General features: G+C 36.3%; 1 protein-coding gene across 4 annotated transcripts in view; it reads left to right on the forward strand.

Moving 5' to 3' along the window:
* Positions 1–23382, forward strand: part of nars2 (asparaginyl-tRNA synthetase 2, mitochondrial) — a 76601-nt gene that overhangs the window by 35821 nt on the left and 17398 nt on the right. For 3 of the 4 annotated variants that reach the window (XM_073043457.1, XM_073043458.1, XM_073043459.1), the window contains one exon: positions 20355–20487. In XM_073043457.1, the coding sequence (XP_072899558.1) occupies positions 20355–20487 (133 nt within the window). Of the gene's footprint in view, positions 1–142; positions 229–20354; positions 20488–23382 lie in introns of those variants that run through there. The other variant, XM_073043460.1, reaches the window with a different exon arrangement.

A 23382-nucleotide genomic window follows, 5' to 3' on the forward strand; every position in this document is an offset into this window, starting at 1 on the left:
GGTGATTATGGTCATTTGATAGTTGTGAGCAAAGGCTGGGAAGTGGAAACAAAGCCGTGTTTAGAAGTGCAGAAAGAATTACTTTAGTTCAAATGTTTTAATGTAGTATCAGAGCTTTCTGTTCTCCCAGACTCTCTTTGTCAGCCTGGCAAATGTTGAGGCTGTTCGTCCAATCCGTCTGTTGATCTCCGGGTCAAGGAAGAGACTGTCCATGATGGTAGAGCCAAGGTATGTAAACTCATGAACTACCTCCAGCTTGTAGTTGTTGATGGTAATAGCAGGGGGGTGCTCAATGCCTTGGCCCAACACTTCAGGCTGATGGTCAAGCCGAAGTACTGACAGGCTCATGAGAAGCTGTCCATGAGGCGTTGCAGTTGCTCTTCAGAGTGTGTAGCCAGTGCCACGTCGTCTGCAAACAACGTGTCCCTGATGAGTATTTACGAACCTTGGTTTTCACCCTCACACCAAGATTGCACTCTACAGGGCCTGCATCCTCAGCTCTCTGCTTTATGGCAGCGAGACCTGGAGCCTCTACTTCAGACAAGAGCGGTGTCTCAACGTCTTCCACATCCGCAGCCTGAGACGCATCCTGGACATCAAGTGGCCTGACCGAGGCACCAACACTGAGGTCCTGGCCCGTGACCAGATACCTAGCCTTTTCACCCTGCTCCAACAACGCCATCTCCACTGGCTGGGCCACGTACACCGCATAGCAGATGGGAGGATCCCGAAAGACCTGCTGTACGGGGAACTGGCCTCCGGCAAGAGAGCACAAGCGTGGCCCCGTCTTCATTTCAAAGATGTCTGCAAGAAACACATGAAGTCACTGAACATGAACGTCGAAAGATGGGAGGACATTGCAAACGATTGCTCTCGCTGGAGGCTGGAACTACGCAGAGGTCTAAAAAGAGGAGAAGAGAAGCTGAGGCTTGCTGCTGAAGGAAAGCGCACTCACCGAAAAAACAGCACCAAGACAACACCGGAGGACAGCAACTTCAAGTGCAGTCGCTGCAGCAGAGACTGTCACTCCCGTGTGGGCCTCTACAGCTACAACAGATGCTGCTCTACCAACACAGACTGGAGCAAGACTTTCCAGGCCAGATCCATGATCTCGCGAGACTAACGGATGCCATCAGTATTAGAGAATGTAGAGCTGCAAGAAAAATTGAGATTTTTGCAGTTACCTGTTTTTCTTCATTAAGTACTCATAAAATGTGGTCTAATTTTCATCTAAGTCACAACAATAGACAAACACAACCTTTCTAAAATAGTAACACACAAACAATTGTACTACTCAGTAATACTGAGTACACTATTCAAGCAATCACAGTCTAGGTTAAAAAAGTATGTGAACCTCTGGGGTAATACCTTCTACAAAAGTTATTTGGAGTCAGGTGTTCTGATCAACAAGATGAGTTTGAAAGTGTGGGTTGTAGAGGTGTCCTACACTATTAAAAAAAAGGTGCACAAAGTCAGGTTACTGACAGAGCTTGCTCTTCTCAAGAAAGATTTGTTTATGTGCACCATGTCTTGATCAAAATAACTTTCCAAGGATCTTAGAACAAGAATTATAGAGATACATGAAGCTGAAAAAGGGTATAAAAGCATTTCTAAAGACCTGAGTGAAATTTTCTACAAATGGAGGAAATTCAGTGCTGTTGCTGCTCTCACTAGGAGTAAGCGTCGTGCAAAGATCACACCAAGAGCATAACGTGTAATGTTGAAGGAGTTGAAAAAGAACCCAAGGGTGACAGCAAAAGACCTGCAGAAATCTCTAGAACTTGAAAAAGTCTCTGTTCATGTGCACTGAACAAGAATGGTGTTCATGGAAGGACGCCACGAAGCAAATCACTGCTCTCCAAAAAAAAAATTGCTGCACGACTCAAGTTTGCAAAAGAGCACCTGGCTGTTCCACAATACTTTTGGGACAAAGTTCTGTGGACAGATGAGACAAAAGTTGAACTTTCTGACAGAAATGCACACCGTTATATTTGGAGTTAAAAGGGCACTGCACACCAACACCAAAACTTCATCCTAACTGTAAAGCATGGTACAAGGAGCAACATGATTTGGGGCTGCTTTGCTGCCTCAGGGCCTGAACAGCTTGCAGTTGTTGAAGGAACAATAAATCCAAATTGTATCAAGACATTATACAGGAGAACATCAGGGTAGCAGTCCATCACCTGAATCGAAAGAAGTTGGATGATGCAACAAGACAATGATTGAAGCAAGAGGAAATCAACAACAGAGTGGTTTTAAAAAAAACAAAAGAAAATTCATGTTTTGGAATGGCCAAGTCAGAGTCCAGACCTTAATCCAATTGGGATACTTTGGCATGACCTGAAGAGGGCTACGCATACAGGGTATCCCTAAATATCAATGAACTGAAACAGTTTTGTATGGAGAAATGGTCTAAAATTTCTCCTTGCCATAGTGCAAGTCTGATCTGCAGCTACAGGAATGTATGGTGGAGGTTATTATTAATAAAGGAGGTTCTACCTGTTATTAAATACAAGGGTTCATGTAGTTTTTCCATGTATTTCATTCCAGCCTGGACTGCGAATGATTTAACAATGTGTTCAATAAAGATGTGAAAAGTACAATTGTTAGTGTGTTATTAGTTTAGGCTGATTGTGTTTGACTATTATTGTGACTTAGATGAAAATCAGACCGTATTTTATGAGTAACTAATGTAGAAAACCAGGTAATTGCAAAGGGTTAACAAAACTTTTTTTGCACCTGTATCCAGTATACAACCTGAAATTCTTACTCTTCATAGACATCTACAAAACAAGAAACCCTATAGAATAAAAGAAATATCAGGATACCAAAACCCCCTCTCCCCCGCCACACACAAGCAGCACAGAAGCATCGAGCCTCCTCCGCCCACCAAACAAGCAATAGCAAAAGCCCCCCAAAGAGACCTTGATCTAGAATCCATCAAAAACTACAGTCCATAACCCAGCACTTCAGTATCTCAGACAGGCTCTTTCCCCCCCATCGAGGGAGAGGGAGGTTGCTCTGCTGCAACAATGAGAGTGGAGACTCGCAACTTGCTGTTGCGTTGTTACAATTTTCCACATCGCTTTTCCAAGCCCCCCCCCCCCCCCCCCCCCGACTTGAGGACCAACAGGTCCTCACTGTCCATCAGAAAGAGAGAGAGAATTCTGACATTAAATGTCATGAGATTTTGGGATATGAAAGGGGAGAAACCACCTTGTTTTACAGTGAGAGCTGTGAGTTGGGGGAATTCCAGAATCGGTTAAGACCATGTAAGCTGTTGTTATCAGTTCAGCTAGATAATGAAAGGAAGCAGACATCAGGGGTACAGAGAACATTGTTAGAACAATTTTTCTGTACAGCATGACAAACCATGATAAGGACTGATTAAATTCAGATATCTATCTCTACACTTTTTGGGTTTTCAGTGGATCTGACAACTGACTGATGCCATAGAAATGTGTAATCCTTTTGGATTCTTTCATTGAATTACAGAACTTGACAGCACACACGGAAGCCATTTGACCTAAGAAAATTGACTTTGGGTTAATCCCACTTCCCAGTCCTCAACAAAAAAGGAATGGGAGCTTTCTATACATGAGATAATAAATTCACGATGGAGTGAATTATAAAACTATTTAAATAATATCTAAACTTAGTTATTCAATCTGCTTGTAATGAGGACAATTCAGATCATTTTCAAAAGTGTGTTTAGAGTACATAATTGTACAAAATTGTGCAGTTAAAGAAACTTTGGTACGATTAGAAGAGTGAGACTGGCCTATTGTCTAGTACTGATGAGGGACAGAATATGGCGTGCTAGTCTCTGGAGAGGGTCAAACTAAAGGAATAAATAGCACAGTAACACTGAATGGAAAGCAGCAATGTGTTATAGAGAAGATACACTACTCTTTAATTCTTTAAGTAATAAGAAATTTGCTAACATATTGGGTGTGATTGTTCAGGTTAGCTGCCTACAGTGTGGTATCATCTGCTTTTACCATAATATTAATGATCAGCATATGCAACCAATTTTTGCAGGGAAGTTCTGGCACATATTAGATTTGATTTTCCATTTATTCATTTCAGTTGTGTAAAAACTTAATTGATAATGTGTACTGTTTGCACATAAACATTAATTTGAAGTAGTTATGCTGCACTGGAATAGCTGTGAAAGGTGTCATTAAAAGTTCAGAATGTGACTTAATATATGTACAAAAAGTGCATTTTTAAATATTAGCACGACTTTTCGTATTATGCCAGTCTCAGTTGAGGGGGAATTGAATCGTGATTCAGTATCTGATGATCAGCAAGTATAGAAACAATAAATTGGAAATAATGTCATTTGAGCTTTTTGATTATCCTTGTTGGCAATAATTATTGAGATGCAGTACCCAGATCTTTATAGACTTGCAAGGTATAATCATACCTAAATATGTAGAATAAAATCACCATCAATATTACACTTCTTTCACCTTTAATTTTTGTTGCACTAATATCACAGCATTTATTTTTACATCCACATTGTTGAAACTGGCTTGTTAACTTTAGTAAATTTCTCTTGATTCAAAATGTTTTGTTGATGGATCTGCACCAGATGCCCTACTGAATGGGAATCAAAATTCAGATTTTGTACATATTCATATGTTTGGAAATTTTTGAGTATGACTGAACTCTCTGCATGTTTTCTTTAGTGATATCCCCTGTCTGGTGAATATTCTGAAATATTGAGTTGTCAGGAAGTAAAATTATCTGATTTATATATAATTAGACTTGTATTTGATGTACATGATGTGGTTGCATATTTTAATTTATTTGAGTTCTTCAATATTGAATATGAAAAATACATAAGCGAGAATGTGTGAAGTTTTGGAAGAGTGATATTTTGTTTAAAATTTGTAGTAAGTCAAAACTCCATTCATTGATGCTCCTCCATTAGCTTAAACCCATCCATTTGGTTAATAAATTTGAAAGGATAAATTCAAAACAACATTTGTCTTGAAGGTGGTATAATTACACTGAGCTATCTTATGAACACAATTATTTTAGAATAATCTTATTATCTATTATGGACACACCTACACTCCAAATAACACTTGGATTACAACAAACGATACTTTGGAAAGTATTAACACATTCTGAGAGCATGCTTTTTCAGCAATTTGTAATTACTTCCTTTAGTATCTTGAACTGTGAAGAGTAAATATATATTTTTTGCACTGAAGTATCTTAATCAAGATACTTCTGTAAGTGTTTATTAGATATTTCCCTAATAACCAAATAAAATGTTGGCATAAAAAGAGGAAAGATGTAAAATTTTCAGCATCTTTTTTGATGTAAGCCTTTTCCAGTAATAACTTAATCTGGAGAAACCTGATTTTTCAAAATCTTGGGGGAAATAATAAGTTACTCTTACTTAATCTTTGGAGGTAGTATAGTAAATGTATTAAGTAATTGTAAAAGTGATCAGTTATATTGCTACACCTGTTTTCTAGACACTGAAGTAATATAATGTCACATTATATCATTTGAAAATTAATACTTAGACTGTGAGGGCTACAAAATGTTGGAACCTTAAAAAATGGCTAGTGCTTAAAATACAGAAGAATGTGATTTTTGTTTTGAGCAAGCGGTATCTGGAGCTCTTAGTAACAAAGACCAGAAAGTTCATCAGTCTTCTAATTCTAGTTATTTAAATGTTTTGTTTCCTTTTCATCTGTCACTTTTTCTCCTACATTCTGCCTATCTTTCTTTCCCCCCTTTTCCATCCCTACCACCTTCTGTCATTTTTTTTTGGCTTTTCCTGCTGTGCCATTTTCATAATGGATTGCTGTAAAAAATGAACATAGATTTAATGTTTTGTAATGGGTAATAACGGCATCATTTATTTCCAACCTTGATTTCAAAAGAATTCACAGCAAGTTTTGTTGGCCTTGTATTCGTTCAGTAAAATTAAGGTGCAATTCTGGCCTTGAGTCCAGCGTTTGTGGATGATGAAACAGTTAATTTGATAATTTGATCTCTTCTGTATAATCTTTTTGTGACTAATGTAACCTGGAAGCGTGAGTGCAATTCTCACAACTAGAGAAGTCCACGAGAATAATGGGAGGCTGTCTAAGCCTTTCATTTCTTCTGAAGTTTAATTTCATGTATTTTGCAGTTTCCCATCTTTAGTATATATTTGTTAGCTTAAAAATATGGATTGCTATCAGTTTTATTAGTAATTTCAGCAACTGTAGCTTATTGGGCTAGTGATTTTCTTGAGCTTCCACGTAGAAAGATCTTTTTTGATCTTTCATTGAAGTGGACCAGCTCTGATTAAAAAAAAAACCCTTGTTCTGCTTTTCTAATCTGGATAAAATACAAAGAAAAAATACTGATGCACAGAACAAAGGACGAAAACTTCCAGTTTAAGGTGACTCTACTGAAGTTGAGCAACAGTTTACTAGTAGTTCAAAAGGCAAGAAATATGGCTGAAAGCATCATTAATAACTTTTCTGAGGTAAGTTATGGTAAACTATCACCATAAACAATGAAGAGGCAAGTGAAGGTGACATGAAGGATGAGCTGTGCAGATGATTTGCAAAGTCGGAATGGAACGTCTTCGGGCGCTTTCACAGTCGGGTATGCAGTTGGAGAGATTTGGAGAGGACTCGAGGTGGAGGAGCTTTGATGTCCATCCACCTAAACTGGGTGCAAGATTAGATCAATCTAAGTGAGGAGCCAATTTGAAAAGGTCAAGAACGGCTTTGGGTTGTGCAGGGAGGTCTAGGCCCAGAGCATATCACTAGAGTAGGGCCCGGGTCCCAATTCAAGGCACAACCTTTAAATGCCAGCCCAGATAGACTGGAAAGGTAGGATATCGGGTTCACCCCTCTCTCCATGGCGCTGAGGCTATAACACTGCTCCAGCTCCTACGCGCTTCATGTCTGTGAGCTTCTCGGCAGTTTGTCCGTTATATGATGAGCTGAGACTGAGGCTTGGGCCTACTCCAGTTGCTCGGGATACAGGTTTATGGACTCAATTTGATTCGGAATGCTGGTGTTGCTTGCTCCTGTTGTTTGCATGATTAATGTTTTTATTTCTCTTTCTCCTGCACAATGGATGTTCATCTTTTTTTTAAATTGGGTTCTTTTGGGTTTCCTGCATTTTGGCTGCCTTGAAGCAGTCAAATCTCAGGGTTGTTTAACTTATACAAACATTGATAATCAATCTACATTGAACTTTGAAAACTGCTTGTCACATTTCACTAATTATATTCTATCCATTTATTCCAATCCACCTCCTATATTCCAGCTGATTCTAAAACCTCCAGTTCTATACATCTTTCATTTTAGTTTTTTTTTTGTGGAATTTTAGTGCTGGAGCTCCATGTTGACATCCAGCTGATCTCTTGTATCCAATGTGAAACACCCAAGAACTGTACAGTTGCCCTTGACTGGAGAATTAGACCAGGCTGCATGTAAATTCAAAATTAGGAAAGTGACTCACTAGTTTTCAGGGAAAGAAAATGAATTAAGATTTATGTAAAAACATTTCAACCAGTGTATCATTTTATAATTTTAACATGTTCTACAGGTTTGCACAATTTAAGATGTAGCTAGTCTTGTGTTTTAGACAATAAGCTAAATGCACTAATGCTTTCATGTATGACCTGGAGATAAAGCAGTGATATATTACATGTAAGAACTTGTTCAAAACAAGAATGTGATGTTAACAATATAAAAAGAATCACCTAGACTTGCCTCAATAAGAAATACAATATGATGTAAACCTAAAAAAAAGCTATCAACTGTATTTTAATAGAGTTACCTGCTATTTTCACTGCCATATCCTGCATGTTATGGCACCATAATTTACCTTAGTAATGTGTTTATCTTATGAACAAATTAAAGCTTTTTAAAATTTTATGGATTGTGTATAGTTTACATCATTTTAAAGAAACATTACTAACCAAGTACATCCTGTCAACTAGTAATTTTTCTTTGTTTTTGATGCTGTATTTCTTCTGAGATAAAAGATGCAGTTGTTTTGTGAAAGAAACCACCTACCTTTTGCATTTGGTATCAGCCACTTGTTTGTTGTATAGTAGGTTAAAAAGCTGAATGAAATTCCCACTGTCTGAACTAGTTAAGTACTTTGATTCAACATTGAAGTGTAGCAATATAGCACACTAGATGTGTTTGTTTTCCATAGCATAAATTTAGAATTGTGCTGAGAGTCTGTATGGAATCTTAAATGCTTTGGCCTGTTGATGCACGGCTGCTTACTTTGATGTGGCCTAAATTAATTCCGATTCAAAAAGATAAAGTTAAATGTTATATTTCGGTAGATAAGAGTGTTGTCAGCTTCCTCTGCTTCACATTCTTTTTTTCAATAATGCGAAATGAAATTCAATTGTGTTTCTGTGCCAGTCAAGCGAGGTAGTTGATTTGCCATTCAGGGATGAGAAGAAGCATCTTCCCTTAAAGGACAGTACAATCTTCGAAAATCTCTGCCCAAAAGGACTCTGGTGGCAGAGTAATTTGAGTACATTTATGACAGAATGATTGATAATTGGATATTAAAGACACTGAGGAATAGGGCATTGAAATAGTAAAGACTAAGGTAAAAAGATGAGCCATAATCTTAATGAATGATGGAGCAGGTCAAAGTGGCCATATGGCCTTTGAGAGTTTAAGAAAATTTATGAATAGTTGCAAAATATTCTTCTCAATCAATCAGCTTATCACCAGAATTCATAGAAATACATATTAATGAAAAGTGCTTGTTACTAGACGAGCCACCAAAATATGATGAAAATATGTTCCTGAGGGAGTTCCGGTGATGTCATCGTCAAGAATGGCAGTTTAACTCACTAGCTCCTCTGGAAAAACACGTATTAAGCCCCATTAACCCGTCAAATATAATATTTTTCAAAAAATATTTGAACTGAAAAGAGGGGCAAGAATGGGGGAAAAGAATGGAAATAAAAAAGGCGACACTGCGGAGCCTACGTCCGAGAGGAGTGCAGCGAGCGGCTCTCCGACCTGACCGCGTGTGAGCGAAGCGGCCGCCGGGCCTTGTTCAGACGAAGTGGCGAATATGTTCGAAATCCTGTAAGAAATAATGGAGGTCCAGAAAGATATAAAGCAGCAGTTCTGTGATATTAAGGCAGAGCTCGCCAGCGTTAATCAAAAAATAGCAGTGGCAGAAACTCGCATTGAGAAGGTGGAAGATCGCGTTCAAAACGTGGAATGGATACTGAGTAAGACAATAAAAATCATACATCACCAAGAAGATAAACTGCTTGATCTGGAGGGAAGATCACAGCAGAAAAATATCAGAATCTACAACGTTCCCGAAGGAGCGGAGGACCCGTCTATGACGGAGTTTCTCGGAAAGTTACTGCGGGACGCGTTGGATCTTCTCCCGGCTATGGAGCTGGAAGTCGAAAGAGCGCACCGTGTGCTTGTTCCAAAACCTACCCGGGATAGAAAGCCACGATCAATTATAATTAAATTCCTTCAGTACAGCACCAAGGTGGAGATTCTGTGAAGGGCCTGGGGTAAGAAGAGAGTGTTTTTAGAGGATAAATTAATATATTTCGACCAAGATTACCTCCCCCCCCATGGTCCTCCAGAAACGCAAAGAATACTCTGAAGTAAAGCAAGTACTAAAGCAAAATAAGATTAGATTTCAAACTCCGTACCCTGCTAAACTTCGAGTGTTTTATGACAACGGGACGCAGTTGTACCAGACAGTGGAAGAGGTGACTACAGACATGAAGGCCAGAGGGTTGCCCGTCAGCATGACCAAAACGAAAGAAAGCCTGGCTGAGGAATTGTCTCGCTCGGCTTGGGAAATAGTGCGAGAAACGAGAAGGCAGGAGACGGGAGGTGGCCGAGAGAAACATATCAGGAAGAGACTGGGAGTTTCCCAAAGACAGTCCTCACCCCTTTCAGAAGAGCCATAAGGTTTGGCTAACTTTAAAAATGCTGAGAAGCTAAACAGAAGCAAAAGTACACGGTGATATACCTGTCTCGAGAAATACTTATTATAATGTGGATTTTATATTACTTAGTTGTTATTCTTTATTCGCTCACTTACTCCTTTTTCCCCACCAAAATGAGAATATATATATATATGTATGTGTGTGCATATATATATATATATATATTTGTGTGTGTGTGTGTCTGCATATCCTGCTCCCCATTCTGTATATACAAGAATAGACTATTTCATAACATTTGGAAAAGACAGACAAAATAAACACCTGTGGAATTGGGACAATAGATGTAAGTGACCATGCACCTATATATTTATCTGTTGATTTTGACCTACAACCAAAGAATACTATTTGGAAACTAAATTCAAGTCTACTCAATGATCCGTACTTTAAGGAACAAATTAAAAAAGAAATTGGTCTCCACTTAGAATTTAATGATAATGGAGAGGTTTCACCTCCCATTTTATGGGATACTCTGAAGGCGGTCTTAAGAGGGAAAATTGAGGTCAGCGGGAGACGCTCATGGAGTGAGTACTGTTTCAGATCCGCTCCATAATCTTTACTTTTTTTAACCTTTGATCACCCTTATTCAACTTATTGTTACCTACACCAAAAGACTTTTGCTACTTTCTCGGGCTTATTGTTAAGATTTTATTGTGAATTTTGGAAGATATGCAAACAGAAATGGCTCTTAGATCCAAAGGACGAGAACCGGGGCGAAACCCGAACGGTAATGGAAAGAAGCCAGCTCAACCGCAACGCACTGAGTTAACTTATGAACTGCTTATGGAGCTTTTGGATAAAAAATTTGAGGAACAACGTCAGGCTTTTCAACGAGATATAAAGGTTTTTCAAGATTATATGGTTAAGACGGATTCAGTAATTAACCAGCAGCAAGCGCTTATCACATTGCTGCAAGAAGAAGCTCGGAAACGAGATTTGACAATTGAAAAATTGCAACAGGATTTAATTTCGACTATTAAACTGGTGGAGACACTTAAAGCCAAGAGTGTCGATTTGGAGAATCGGTCCAGAAGACAGAACCAACGCATACTTGGTCTCCCAGACGGCATAGAACAAGGCGATCCTTCGAAATACTTTGCTCAATTTCTAAAAGATGTGTTTCAGTCGGTTTTTCCAGTAAACCCTCCGCTACTTGACCGAGCACATAGAATTTGGAGTCGATCACCGACGGTTTCAGATAAGCCCCCGGTGGTAATCGTCCGATTTCATTACGTACACGATAAAGAACAACTCATTCGTGAAGCTCGAAGGGCTGGGATGATTAAATTTCGTGATTATTGTTTTCGTTTGGTGCAAGATTTCAGCCCAGAAGTTATGAAAAAAAGGCTGCTTTTTAAACCTCTGATGTCTGAATGTTATGAGAAAAATCTAAAACCTGCGCTCTTATACCCGGCGAAGCTCAGGATCTCCCCCCCGAATGCTCCGCGTAAAGTATTTTTGTCTACCTTTGAAGCAAAAAAGTATTTGGAGGAGAACTTCCCTACTGATACAGTTACTACTCTCCATTAAATGAGTGATCCTGATCGTGAAAGATGGTTTTCGATTTCTTAAACCAGGGTTAGTCTCTGGTTATTGGTGTAGGTTTATCCTATACTTCATATTTAAGTTAAAGTGTGTTTTCGTTATATTAATCGCTCTGTCTTATACACTTTAACTACTATACTATATTTTTGTTCCCTTGAAGGTATATTTTTAACCTTTTGAAGTGAATTTTTTGTTTAATATCAAGATAATGGTTTTTTGCAAAGTATTGGTTTAGTTTAAGATGGCGTTATTGTTTCTTTTTTCGTCTTCTTCCTATAATGCATCGCTTATCATAGTTTAAATACTTCTTGATTTGTTTGGGTTATAACCCGATTTATAAACTTTTAATGATTTTATTCCCTTTTTCTTTACAACTCAGCATATTAAGAAGCGCAGTTTTTAGTACTGCGATCATAATTCTTAAAGTTCGGGTGGTTTTTTATATATATCCGTTAAACACGGAGTGGTCTGCCGCTGATATGGGGGTAGAGTTAGTTTCATTTTTTCTTTTTTCTAGCTATATTTTGGCTTTTTTTCTTTTTCATACGGGGGTGGGGGTTGGTCTGTTTTCTTTTTTAATTTTTCTCTTATCAATTTGTTTTAGTTTTTTTACTTGGGCTGTTCTTGAACTACAAATATGTCTACGATGTTGTCACTTCCGGGTCCGCTCTTTATTTTTGTCCCTCTTCCGGATGCATGAGTTTATAACATGGTTAACCCTTTATATACCAAAGGGATGACTTTAGAAACATGGCTCAAACCATTAACTTTGTGTCTTGGAATACTAATGGATTAAACCATCCGATTAAACGAAAGAAGATTTTCAAAGTATTCCAAAGACTTAATGCTCATATTATTTTTGTACAAGAAACTCATGTGAGGAAGGAGGACAAATATCGCTTTTTTAGGTCTTGGCGGGGTCAACAGTATCATTCGAATTCGAATGCCAAAGTTAAGGGAGTTTCAATTTTTATTGACTCCTCTATTGCATTTGTTCAACACGATATCCTTTCGGATCCGAATGGTAGATTTTTGTTAATTACGGGTTTACTCGGTAATAAAAAGGTTGCTATGGTTAATGTTTATGCCCCGAATGTGGATTGTCCTGACTTTTTTAAGTCCTTATTTACTTCTTTACCTAATTTAAATGAATATAAGTTAATAATGGGTGGTGACTTTAATTGTTGTTTAATTCCTTTGATGGACAAATCTACACCTATTCAGACTCTACCCAATAAGTCGGCCACTTGTATTAACTCCTTTTTGACTGATAATGGAGTTTTTGATATTTGGAGATTTCGTCATCCTAATGACAAAGAGTTTTCTTTTTTCTCACATGTTTATCACTCCTATTCGAGAATTGATTATTTTTTTATTGACTCTTGTTTTATTCCATCGGTAATTGGTTGTAATTATGATATTATAGCTATTTCTGACCATGCTCCATTAAAACTTTCTATTAATTTTACGGATACAGCTTTAAATGCTAGACAATGGCGATTTGACTCTACCTTATTGCAAGAACCGGACTTTATTAAATTTATGAAGGAACAGATTGATTTCTTCTTTTCAACTAATTCCACGGAGGATATCTCATGCGGAACACTTTGGGACACTTTAAAAGCGTATATACGTGGACAGATTATCTCGTATTCTGCTGGTCTGAGAAAACGCATTAAGAAGGAAACTCTTTTACTGGTTGATAAAATTAAAGAGATTGACAAGAAATATTCGACTACTCCTAGCATGGAACTTTATAAACAAAGGGTTGAACTTCAAATGGAACATAGTTTATTACTTACATCTCCGATAGAAAATCAATTAATGAAAACCAGATCTGATTTCTATATACATAGTGATAAATCAGGAAAACTGTTAGCTAGTCAGCTGAAGAATGTTTCAGTTAAACGCCAGATTACTAAGGTTCGACAGCAGAATGGGGATTTGACAGTTAACCATGATGACATAAATAAGTCTTTTCAAGACTTTTATACCTTCCTGTATAAATCTGAATTCCCTCAGGATCATAATACCATGTGTGATTTTCTCGGGAAATTGAATTTTCCAAAACTATCATCTGATGATCTTTCAGTAATAGATACTCCGTTTACGGATGCGGAAATTAAAGGGGTTATTTCCTCAATGAATTCTGGGAAAGCACCAGGTCCAGATGGGTATACAGTAGAATTTTTTAAATGTTTTTCTGATACTCTATCTCCTTGGCTATGCAAGGTTTTTGAAGAAGCAATTAGATTGGGGAAGTTGCCACAATCTTTTTATAGAGCTTCCATTTCTTTAATACTGAAGAAAGATAAAGACCCTACTGATTGTGCATCCTACAGACCAATATCTTTATTGAATGTGGATTCTAAGATTTTTTCCAAGTTGCTGGCTTCTAGGTTGGAGAAGGTATTACCCCAAATTATTTCGGAAGACCAAACCGGTTTTATTAAAAATCGCTATTCTTTTTTCAATGTTAGGAGATTATTGAATATTGTTTATACTCCTTCACATAATACTTCAGAATGTGTTATTTCATTAGATGCGGAAAAAGCATTTGATAGAGTTGAATGGCCTTACTTATTTTATGTGTTGGAGAAGTTTAATTTCAGTCCGACCTTCATTTCTTGGATTAAACTGATATATCAAACTCCAGTAGCCTCGGTGTTTACTAATAATCAAAGATCTCCATTTTTTCGTTTATTTCGGGGCACTAGACAAGGTTGTCCTCTTAGTCCATTACTATTTAACATCGCTTTAGAACCTTTGGCAATTGCCATCAGAGAATCACAGGATATTTTGGGTATTAATCGTGGAACAGATATTCATAAGGTATCTTTATATGCAGACGATTTATTATTATTCATCTCTAATCCTGAGAAATCTATTCCAGCAGTCTTATCATTGTTGGCTCAATTTAGTGAGTTTTCTGGGTATAAGTTAAATCTTAATAAGAGTGAATTGTTTCCTTTGAATAGACAGGTCCCAAATTATGGTATTTTACCTTTTAAATTAGCTAATGATTCTTTTACTTATTTAGGGATTAAAATTACCAAAAACCATAAAGAATTATTTCGGTTTAATTTTTTACCCTTAATTGATCAGATTAAAGGTTTGTTTACTAAGTGGTCACCATTATCTTTATCTCTGATAGGTAGGATTAATGCTATTAAGATGGTTATTTTACCTAAATTTTTATATGTTTTTCAAGCGGTACCAATTTTTATTCCGAAATCCTTTTTTACTAATGTTGATTCGAAAATTTCTTCATATATATGGCAGAATAAAAATCCCAGGTTAGGTAAAATATACTTACAGAAGACAAAGAAGGATGGTGGGTTGGCATTACCCAATTTCAGATTTTATTATTGGGCAGTTAATATTAGATATTTGATATGTTGGTTGAAAGAATGGGATGGTCCTTTTGGCCCTCATTGGGTGAGTTTGGAAACCAAATCGGTTTCTGCTTATGCTCTGGGTTCTATCTTAGGGACATCTCTCCCTTTTGCTCTTTCTAAATTGCCGAAGCGAATTGACAACCTGATAGTTAAATATACCTTACGTATATGGTTTCAATTTCGGAAATTTTTCGGGTTGACCCAATTCGTGTTAAATAGTCCTATTGTATCTAATTGTTTTTTCCACCCCTCAATTATAGATCATGCTTTTTTGGCTTGGAAAACTAAGGGATTATTAAGATTTTCCGACTTATTTTTGGACAACTGTTTTATGTCCTTTGAGCAACTAGCTAATAAATATAATTTGCCTAGATTTCATTTTTTTAGATACTTACAGGTTAGGCATTTTTTAAGTACGGTACTTCCTTCGTTCCCAAATTCTCTGTCTTCAGATACTTTGGAAAGTTTGTTTGAATTAAACCCTTTTCAAAAAGGGCTTATATCAAAACTTTATAATATAATTATGAAGATACGTTCAGTGCCCTTTGATAAGACCAAAAATGATTGGGAAAGAGAACTTAATCTTATTATTCCTATTGAGAATTGGGATAGAATTCTTAAATTAGTTAATACATCATCTATATGTGCCAAACATTCATTATTACAATTTAAGGTTGTACATAGGGCCCATATGTCCAAGGATAAATTAGCTCATTTTTATTCTCATATAAACCCTATTTGTGACAGATGTCAATTAGAAATCGCTTCTTTAACTCATATGTTTTGGTCATGTCCACTTTTGAGAAAATATTGGAAAGATATTTTTGATATTATTTCGGCGGTATTGAACATTGATTTACAACCCCATCCTATTACCGCAATTTTTGGTTTACCGATGATGGACTTACTTCACTTATCTCCTTCCGCCTGTCGAATGATTGCTTTTCTCACTTTGATGGCTAGAAGATCTATTTTGTTGAATTGGAAGGAAATTAATCCTCCCACGGTATTTCATTGGCTTTCTCAAACTATGTTATGTCTAAATTTAGAAAAAATTAGAAGTGCTGTATTTGATACTTCTATTAAATTTGAAAAGATATGGAGACCATTCATTCAATATTTTCATATGATGTAATGGCCCTGTGCCAGGCTTATCGGTTTTTTTTCAGCTTTAATCGTATGTATGTTGAGAGGATCGGAGTTGACGTCATTGATGTTTATGTATGCTCGTGAGATACTATGAACAGCCCTTTTTTTTTCTCTTTTTTAAAAGTTTTTTTTAGTTTTTTTTTTCTTTTTTTTTCTTTTTCTTGATACTAGATTAGTAGATTAGCTAACTTTCTTAGATAGATTTTTTTTTCTCTTTTTTATACTATATATTATGGAATATCTAAACTTACCTTGTTCATATATATACTATATGGTTTATGTTTTGGGAAACTTACTTATGCTGTATTCATTGTTTATGTATTTCTTTATGTATAATGGGAGTCTATATATTTGTAATCCCTTACCATTATTTGAATTGTATCTCATTCATAATATTCTAAATATTAATAAAAAGATTGAAAGAGAAGAGGGAAAATTATAGCGATATCTTTGTATAAGAAAAAAATAAGGAATAAAACATTAGAGGAATTACAAAATAGGCTAAAAGAACTAGAGAAAAACACAAATTGAATTTGGCACAGGATACATTAGGGGAAATTAAAAGAATTAGGAATGAAATAAGTAATTTTGCTACTCAAGAAATCAGGAAAAACTTAATGTTTCTGAAACAGAGACATTATGAAAGTGGATCGAAATCTATGAAAATACTGGCGTGGAAACTGAAAAAAAAGATAGCAGAAAATACAATTCATAGAATTACGGACCCAAGAATGAAAATGATAAAAAATAAGCTAAGTGAAATTCAAGAAGCTTTTGAAGTGTTTTATAAAACGCTATATTCCAAAGTTCCAGGGGGAAGCATAACACAAATTGACACCTTCTTGAATTCTCTAGAGTTACCCACTTTAAGCGAAGAACAAAATAGAAAAATGACTGCTGACATAACTGAAGTTGAATTAAAAGCTGCAATTAGTAGGTTAAATTAAGCAAGTCACCAGGATCGGATGGGTATACGGCAGAGTGGTACAAAGAATTTAAAAATGAGTTAATTCCTGTTTTTACTCCCCACACTGAACTGGGCTCTAAAAAAGGCACAAATACCACCCAGTTGGAAGGAAGCGATAATCTCAGCTATACCGAAAGAAGACAAGCATAAAATGGAATGTGGGTCATTTAGACCAATATCCATTCTTAATGTAGATTATAGGTTATTTACCTCCATCATGGCCGAACGATTAGAGAAGTTTCTACCCATACTGATACATAATGATCAGACAGGTTTTATACGACAACGCCAAAGTCAAGACAATATACGAAGAACACTTCACATTTTGGATCACATACAAAAAAATAAAATCGAAGCAATAGTGATAAGCATGGATGCTGAAAAAGCATTTGATTCGGTTAATTGGAATTTTCTTTACAGAGTTTTATATAAATTTGGTTTCCAAGATACAATTGTTAAAACTATACAGACACTATATGACAATCCTACTGCTAGGATTAAAATCAATGGATATTTATCAAATAGTCTTACCCTAGAAAGGGGCACGAGACAGGGTTGTGCATGGTCACCACTACTCTTCGCGCTATATCTGGAACCATTAGCTCAATACATCAGACAAAATGAAGATATCAGGGGAATTACTATTAAAGGGACAGAGCATAAATTGGCTTGTTATGTGGATGACATTTTGATCTATTTCGGGCAACCAATATACTCTTTACCTAAATTGATGTAATCCTTTGAACAATATGGTCAATTATCAGGATACAAGATCAACATAGATAAAACCCAATTACTTTCATATTACTATAGCCCACCAAGAGAAATTGAAAGTCGATACCCCTGAGCATGGCACACAGTCTTTCAAATATTTGGGCATCATTATACCAAAAGATTTGGCAAAATTATCAGAATATAATTATCAGCCTCTATATAAAAAAAATTTAAGCAAGATGTGGCAAGATGGAGCCTGATTCCTTTTTTCAGTCTCAGTTCAAGGATTGAATCTATTAAAATGAATATACTGCCCAGACTGTTATAATCTCTTTCAGACCCTACCAATAGAGATTAATCAAAATCAATTCAATGAATGGAACAAGATGCTATCAAGGTATATTTGTCAGGGTAAAAGGCCTAGAGTTCGTCTCAAAACTTTGCAATTAGCAAAGGAAAAGGGGGATGGGGCTTGCCTTCTCTTAGAGATTATTATTTTGCAGCACAGTTGAGAGCTGTGATATGTTGGTGCAACCCATCATATGACGCTCAATGGAAAAACATTGAAGAGCGGGTACTTCCCATCCCCATACAAGCAATTTTGACTGATAACAACCTGCAAAGGTACATAAATACTATTGATAACCCATGGGTGAAATTGACTCTTAAAATATGGAAAACCACCGTAAAAGAATATAATCTAGAGGGAGATATTGCAATTCTTAAATGGTGTGCATATGACTCTGATTTTACACCAAATAAATTGGATGCTAGATTTAAGGACTGGACAGCTAAAGGAATAACAGTTCTTTGCAACATAATGAAAGAAGGAACACTGTTCAGTTTTGAAATGCTTAAAGAGAAACACTTATTAGAAAAACAAGATTTTTATCGGTATTTACAGATGTGACAATATGTTAATAAGACGCTTAAAAATGTAACCAAGGCAAATACATTCTTGATAGAGCTCTTTAGAAAAGCATATAATTCAGATAATGGTAGTAGAATCATTTCAAGCATGTATAAGGGGTTGTCAAATCTTAAAACACATTCGACTTCATACATTAAAACAAAATGGGAGAAGGAAGGAGGGATAATTATATCTGAGGAAGAATGGACAACAATATGGAGATATCAATGTAAGTGTACCAATTCACAGAAATGGAGGGAGTTTCGATGGAAAAATTTGATAAGATATTTTATTACACCCTCTCAGAAATCCCATTATGATGGTAACCTCCCTGTTTGCTGGAGAAATTGTGGAAATCAAAATGCAAATCATTATCATATTTTTTGGGACTGCCCTGTTATCAAAAACTATTAGGGATACACAATGCCCTACAGGACAACTTTAAATGTGAAATACCCTTGGAGAGTAAGACCATATATTTTGGATATATACCTCAAGAATGGTTGAAAAGAGATAAATATTTAATGAATATACTGTTGGTGGCTGGTAAAAAGACTCTTACTAGGAAATGGTTATCACAGGAGAGCCCAACTTTAAATACATGGATGGAAATTACAATGGACATTTACAAAATGGAAGAGATAACAGCATCTGTTAATCATAAGCTGGAACAATTTGATTCATACTGGGAAAAATGGTTTAACTACATAATGCCTCATAGGCCTGATTTTATTCTCACAAATCAGTGAATCTGTTGTAAAAAAAAAGATCACTCCCTACTTGTACATAGTTCTTTCCTTTTGCTTGTTTTTTCTTTCCACTCTTTTCTATAAGTGTATACCCCAGATAAATACTTTGTGGAGATTTTGTGATATATATGATTATATGATATATATGTACAATGTCTGAAATACATCTTATGGAAATGTTTGATGAACTTCAATAAAAAATAAATTACAAAAAAAAGAAAATATGTTCCTAAACGTTGCACAATGCTGAGAGTGGTGTAGCCCTGATAAAAATTGTTTAAATTATGAAAATCGTAATTGCACAGGTTGTGGGACCATTCTAGGAATGTTTTTATTGATATATTGTCAGTTATACTATAGCGGATAACCTGTTATATGCACATGAACATTCCTTTCACTGATTAATGAAGTAGATCCTTAACAATTTTCTGATTTACTGAATAGAACAATTTAATTGATCTGAAAAACAATAATTTGATCTGAATTGGGCAGATCGCTTGTTTGAACATCATTTCCATACTTGGATGCAATATTGAGTTGTGTCCATTTATCAATTATTTAGCAATCTTCATATTAGTGTTTTAAGAAGCAATTAATTATTTTAAAATCTGTTTATTATAAATGTACAAGGATGTGTATATTTAAAATAAATTATGCGGTTGAATTAAGTCTGCAAATCACAACAGATAAAAATCAAATCTTTTTCCACTAGAGCATTGCAATGAAATGGCTTATTTCTTTCCAGCCTGATATCATGATTTCATTTCTCATATTTATGACATTATGATTTAATTGCTAGATGTATATTGGTATATTATAATGTAATTTTAAATCTTATGAATTTGTGAAGAAAAAGTAACTTTTTATTTTTTGATTAATGCATAGTTTTATAATTACGTACAGAAATAAAAGTACTTCACTAATTTCTTAGGGCTTTTACACAAGTATATTCCTTTGGGCCAACATTTCGGGCAGAAAATTCCCAGACCAGAAGACATTTAGCAGAGTTTTATATGGTAGAAGCTGAGCTTGCTTTCACTGAAAGCTTGAAGGACATCATGAAGGTAAAAATGTTATGCTACATCAATGACTTCATATATTCTCACCATTGTCTAAAATACTTAATCTGCTGTGTGTGATTACATAATCATCAACATCTATGGCTTATACATGTTATAAACTAGCATTGTCTTTTGAACAATACATAATTTGTAACTATTCCAAAAGCTTGTGCATGTGATATAAGTTGCAAGAATAGCTTTGCAACTTTGTTTTTGGATTAACTACCAAACTAATATTCCACTTGTTCACAATAGAGCCAAAACTACACTTTTCTGATTGTACTGTTTAATGTATGTGTGCAATGCAATTGCCATGCCCATTATCTCAAAGTTAAGGTCTATTTAATATTTTTTTCAAATCATGCTACATTTTCTTAAAATGTCTGTTTTATAGCCCTCATCTCTCCAGTCTCTCAACCATATTTCCTGTGCATTTTCTTTCACCGGTTTTTAAAATTCATGAATTACTCAATCCTAATGGCAAGTCTAATCCAAATTCATGCTTTGCCTATAAAGATATTTGTTTTTAAATCAATTCTTTTAGAACTAAAGTATAAACATAAGAGGTTCTGCAGATACTAGAAATCCAGAGGAACAAATACAAAGTGCTGGAGGAGTCAGCATGTCAGGCGCATCTATGGAGAGGGATGAACAATGGACGTTTTGAGCTGAAACCCTTCATCAGGTCTCAGCTGGAAACATCGACTATTATTCCTCTCTGGATGATGCTTGACCTGCTGAGAGTTAGTCTGGCATTTTGAGTTTGTTCCTTAAAATTAAAGTAGTTGACAATTTCAGGTTTGTGCCTTTTTCCATCTCCTACTTGATTTTTTGCATTCCTTCTCAAGAAAAGCCCGAGATGAAAGATAAATCTGAACTTGATCCAACGATCTTTTAATGGAATAATATCCAGGACTGAAAGCTATTGTGTCAATGATGAAACAATCCAAAAACTGCCCACTTCTCTTCCCACAAGCCTATATCTTTCATTTTAAATATTTACAGTTGATTTCCTAATAATGCAAGCTTTCCTAATACTCAAATTTTGTCAGTTTTCCTTGTAAAACAAATTTGCTAGTACTCACATCACCTCTTACATCATCTTTCTTATGTGATTAAGCAGTTTCTAAATGTCTGTCCTTTGAAAATTATTGGGAGTCCTGTTAAACCTTCATTGAAACTTTGTTCACCTTGTCTGTCTGTGCCACCCTTCCTATGAAATAAAAATACAACCTTGGAAATACTCAGCAGGTCATCAGTATTTGAGGAGGTGGAAGCACAGTTAACATTATCAACAATTGAAACTCAGTTGACCTGGAACATGTCACTCAGTTTCTTTTTCCACGTGTTTCCCAAAATACATTTCTAGTGTTTTCTGAGTTTACTCCAGATTTTTTTAGCAAGTTTAGTATTTTGCTTTTGGGCTAAGTCGAGCACAGTGTTCTAACTTGATTGGCCAGTGTTTTACAATAGTCCACTGATTTCTTTTATCATTCATAAACCTTTTTGAATTCAAGTCACCTTTATTCATTTCGGTTTTCTATTGTGTCCTCCCTTTAAATGCACACTCTACCTCCGCGCCCTTTGAAAATGTATATTGATAGCATGCTACATCATTTTATAATTTTACTTCAACAGTTTCTCTTTACAAATAAAACTGATGCTTTTGAATTTAATCACAAACAAGAGAAAATCTGCAGATACTGATAAATCAAGCAACACACACGATATGCTGGAGGAACTCAGCAAGCCAGGCAGCATCTTATGGAAAAAATACAGTTGACATTTCGGCCTGAGACCCTCTAGCAGGACTGGAAGGGGAAAAAAAATCTTCTCAGCTATTTTTTCTCCAGTCCTACTGAAAGGTCTCAGGCCGAAACATCATCTGTACTTTTTTCCGTAGGTGCTGCCTGGCCTGCTGAGTTCCTCCAGCATTTTGTGTGTGTTGCTTTCTCACTTAAACAACCTTCATTTTTTAAAACTTTATTTAGAGATAGCACAGTAAAAGTTACTTTTAGGCCAACAAACCCCTGGCACCCAGTTACTCCCATGTGACCAATTAACCTACTAACCTCTACATCTTTGAATGTGGGATGACACTGAAGCACCCAGATGAAATCCACATCACAGAGAGAACTTACAAACTCTACAGACAGTGGCAGAATTGAACCTGGGTCACTGGCACCAGAATAGCATTATGCTGACTGTAACACTACCATGCTACTCTCATGGCTTTTCACTCGTGTTACATTTTGAACACTATTTTGAAACATAGAAACGTAGAACATAGAAAACTTACAGCACAATACAGGCCCTTCGGCCCCCAATGCTGTGCGGAGCATGTACTTTAGAGATTACCTAGGGTTATCCATAGCCCTCTATTTTTCTAAGTTCCATGTACCTATCCAAGAGTCAGTTAAAAGACCCTATTGTATCCGCCTCCACCACCGTTACAGCAGCCCATTCCATGCACTCACCACTCTCTGCATAAAATACTTACCCTTGACATCTCCTCTGTACCTACTTCCAAGCACCTTAAAACTGTGCCCTCTCTTGTTAGCCATTTCAGCCCTAGGAAAATGCCCCTGACTATCCACATGATCAATGCCTCTCATCATCTTATATACCTCTATCAGGTCACATCTCATCCTCTGTCACTCCAAGGAGAAAAGGCCAAGTTCGCTCAACCTATTCTCATAAGGTATGCTCCCCAATCCAGGCAACATCCTTGTAATTCTCCTCTGCACCCTTTCTATGGTTTCCACATCCTTTCTGTAGTAAGGTAACCAGAACTGAGCTCAGTACTCCAGGTGGGGTCTGACCAGGGCCCTATATAGCTGTAGCATTACCTCTCGGCTCTTAAACTCAATCCCATGGTTGATGAAGGTCAATACGCTG

The sequence above is a fragment of the Hemitrygon akajei genome, chromosome 4, assembly GCF_048418815.1.
Source record: "Hemitrygon akajei chromosome 4, sHemAka1.3, whole genome shotgun sequence".
In the NCBI taxonomy this organism is placed as follows: Eukaryota; Metazoa; Chordata; class Chondrichthyes; order Myliobatiformes; family Dasyatidae; genus Hemitrygon; species Hemitrygon akajei.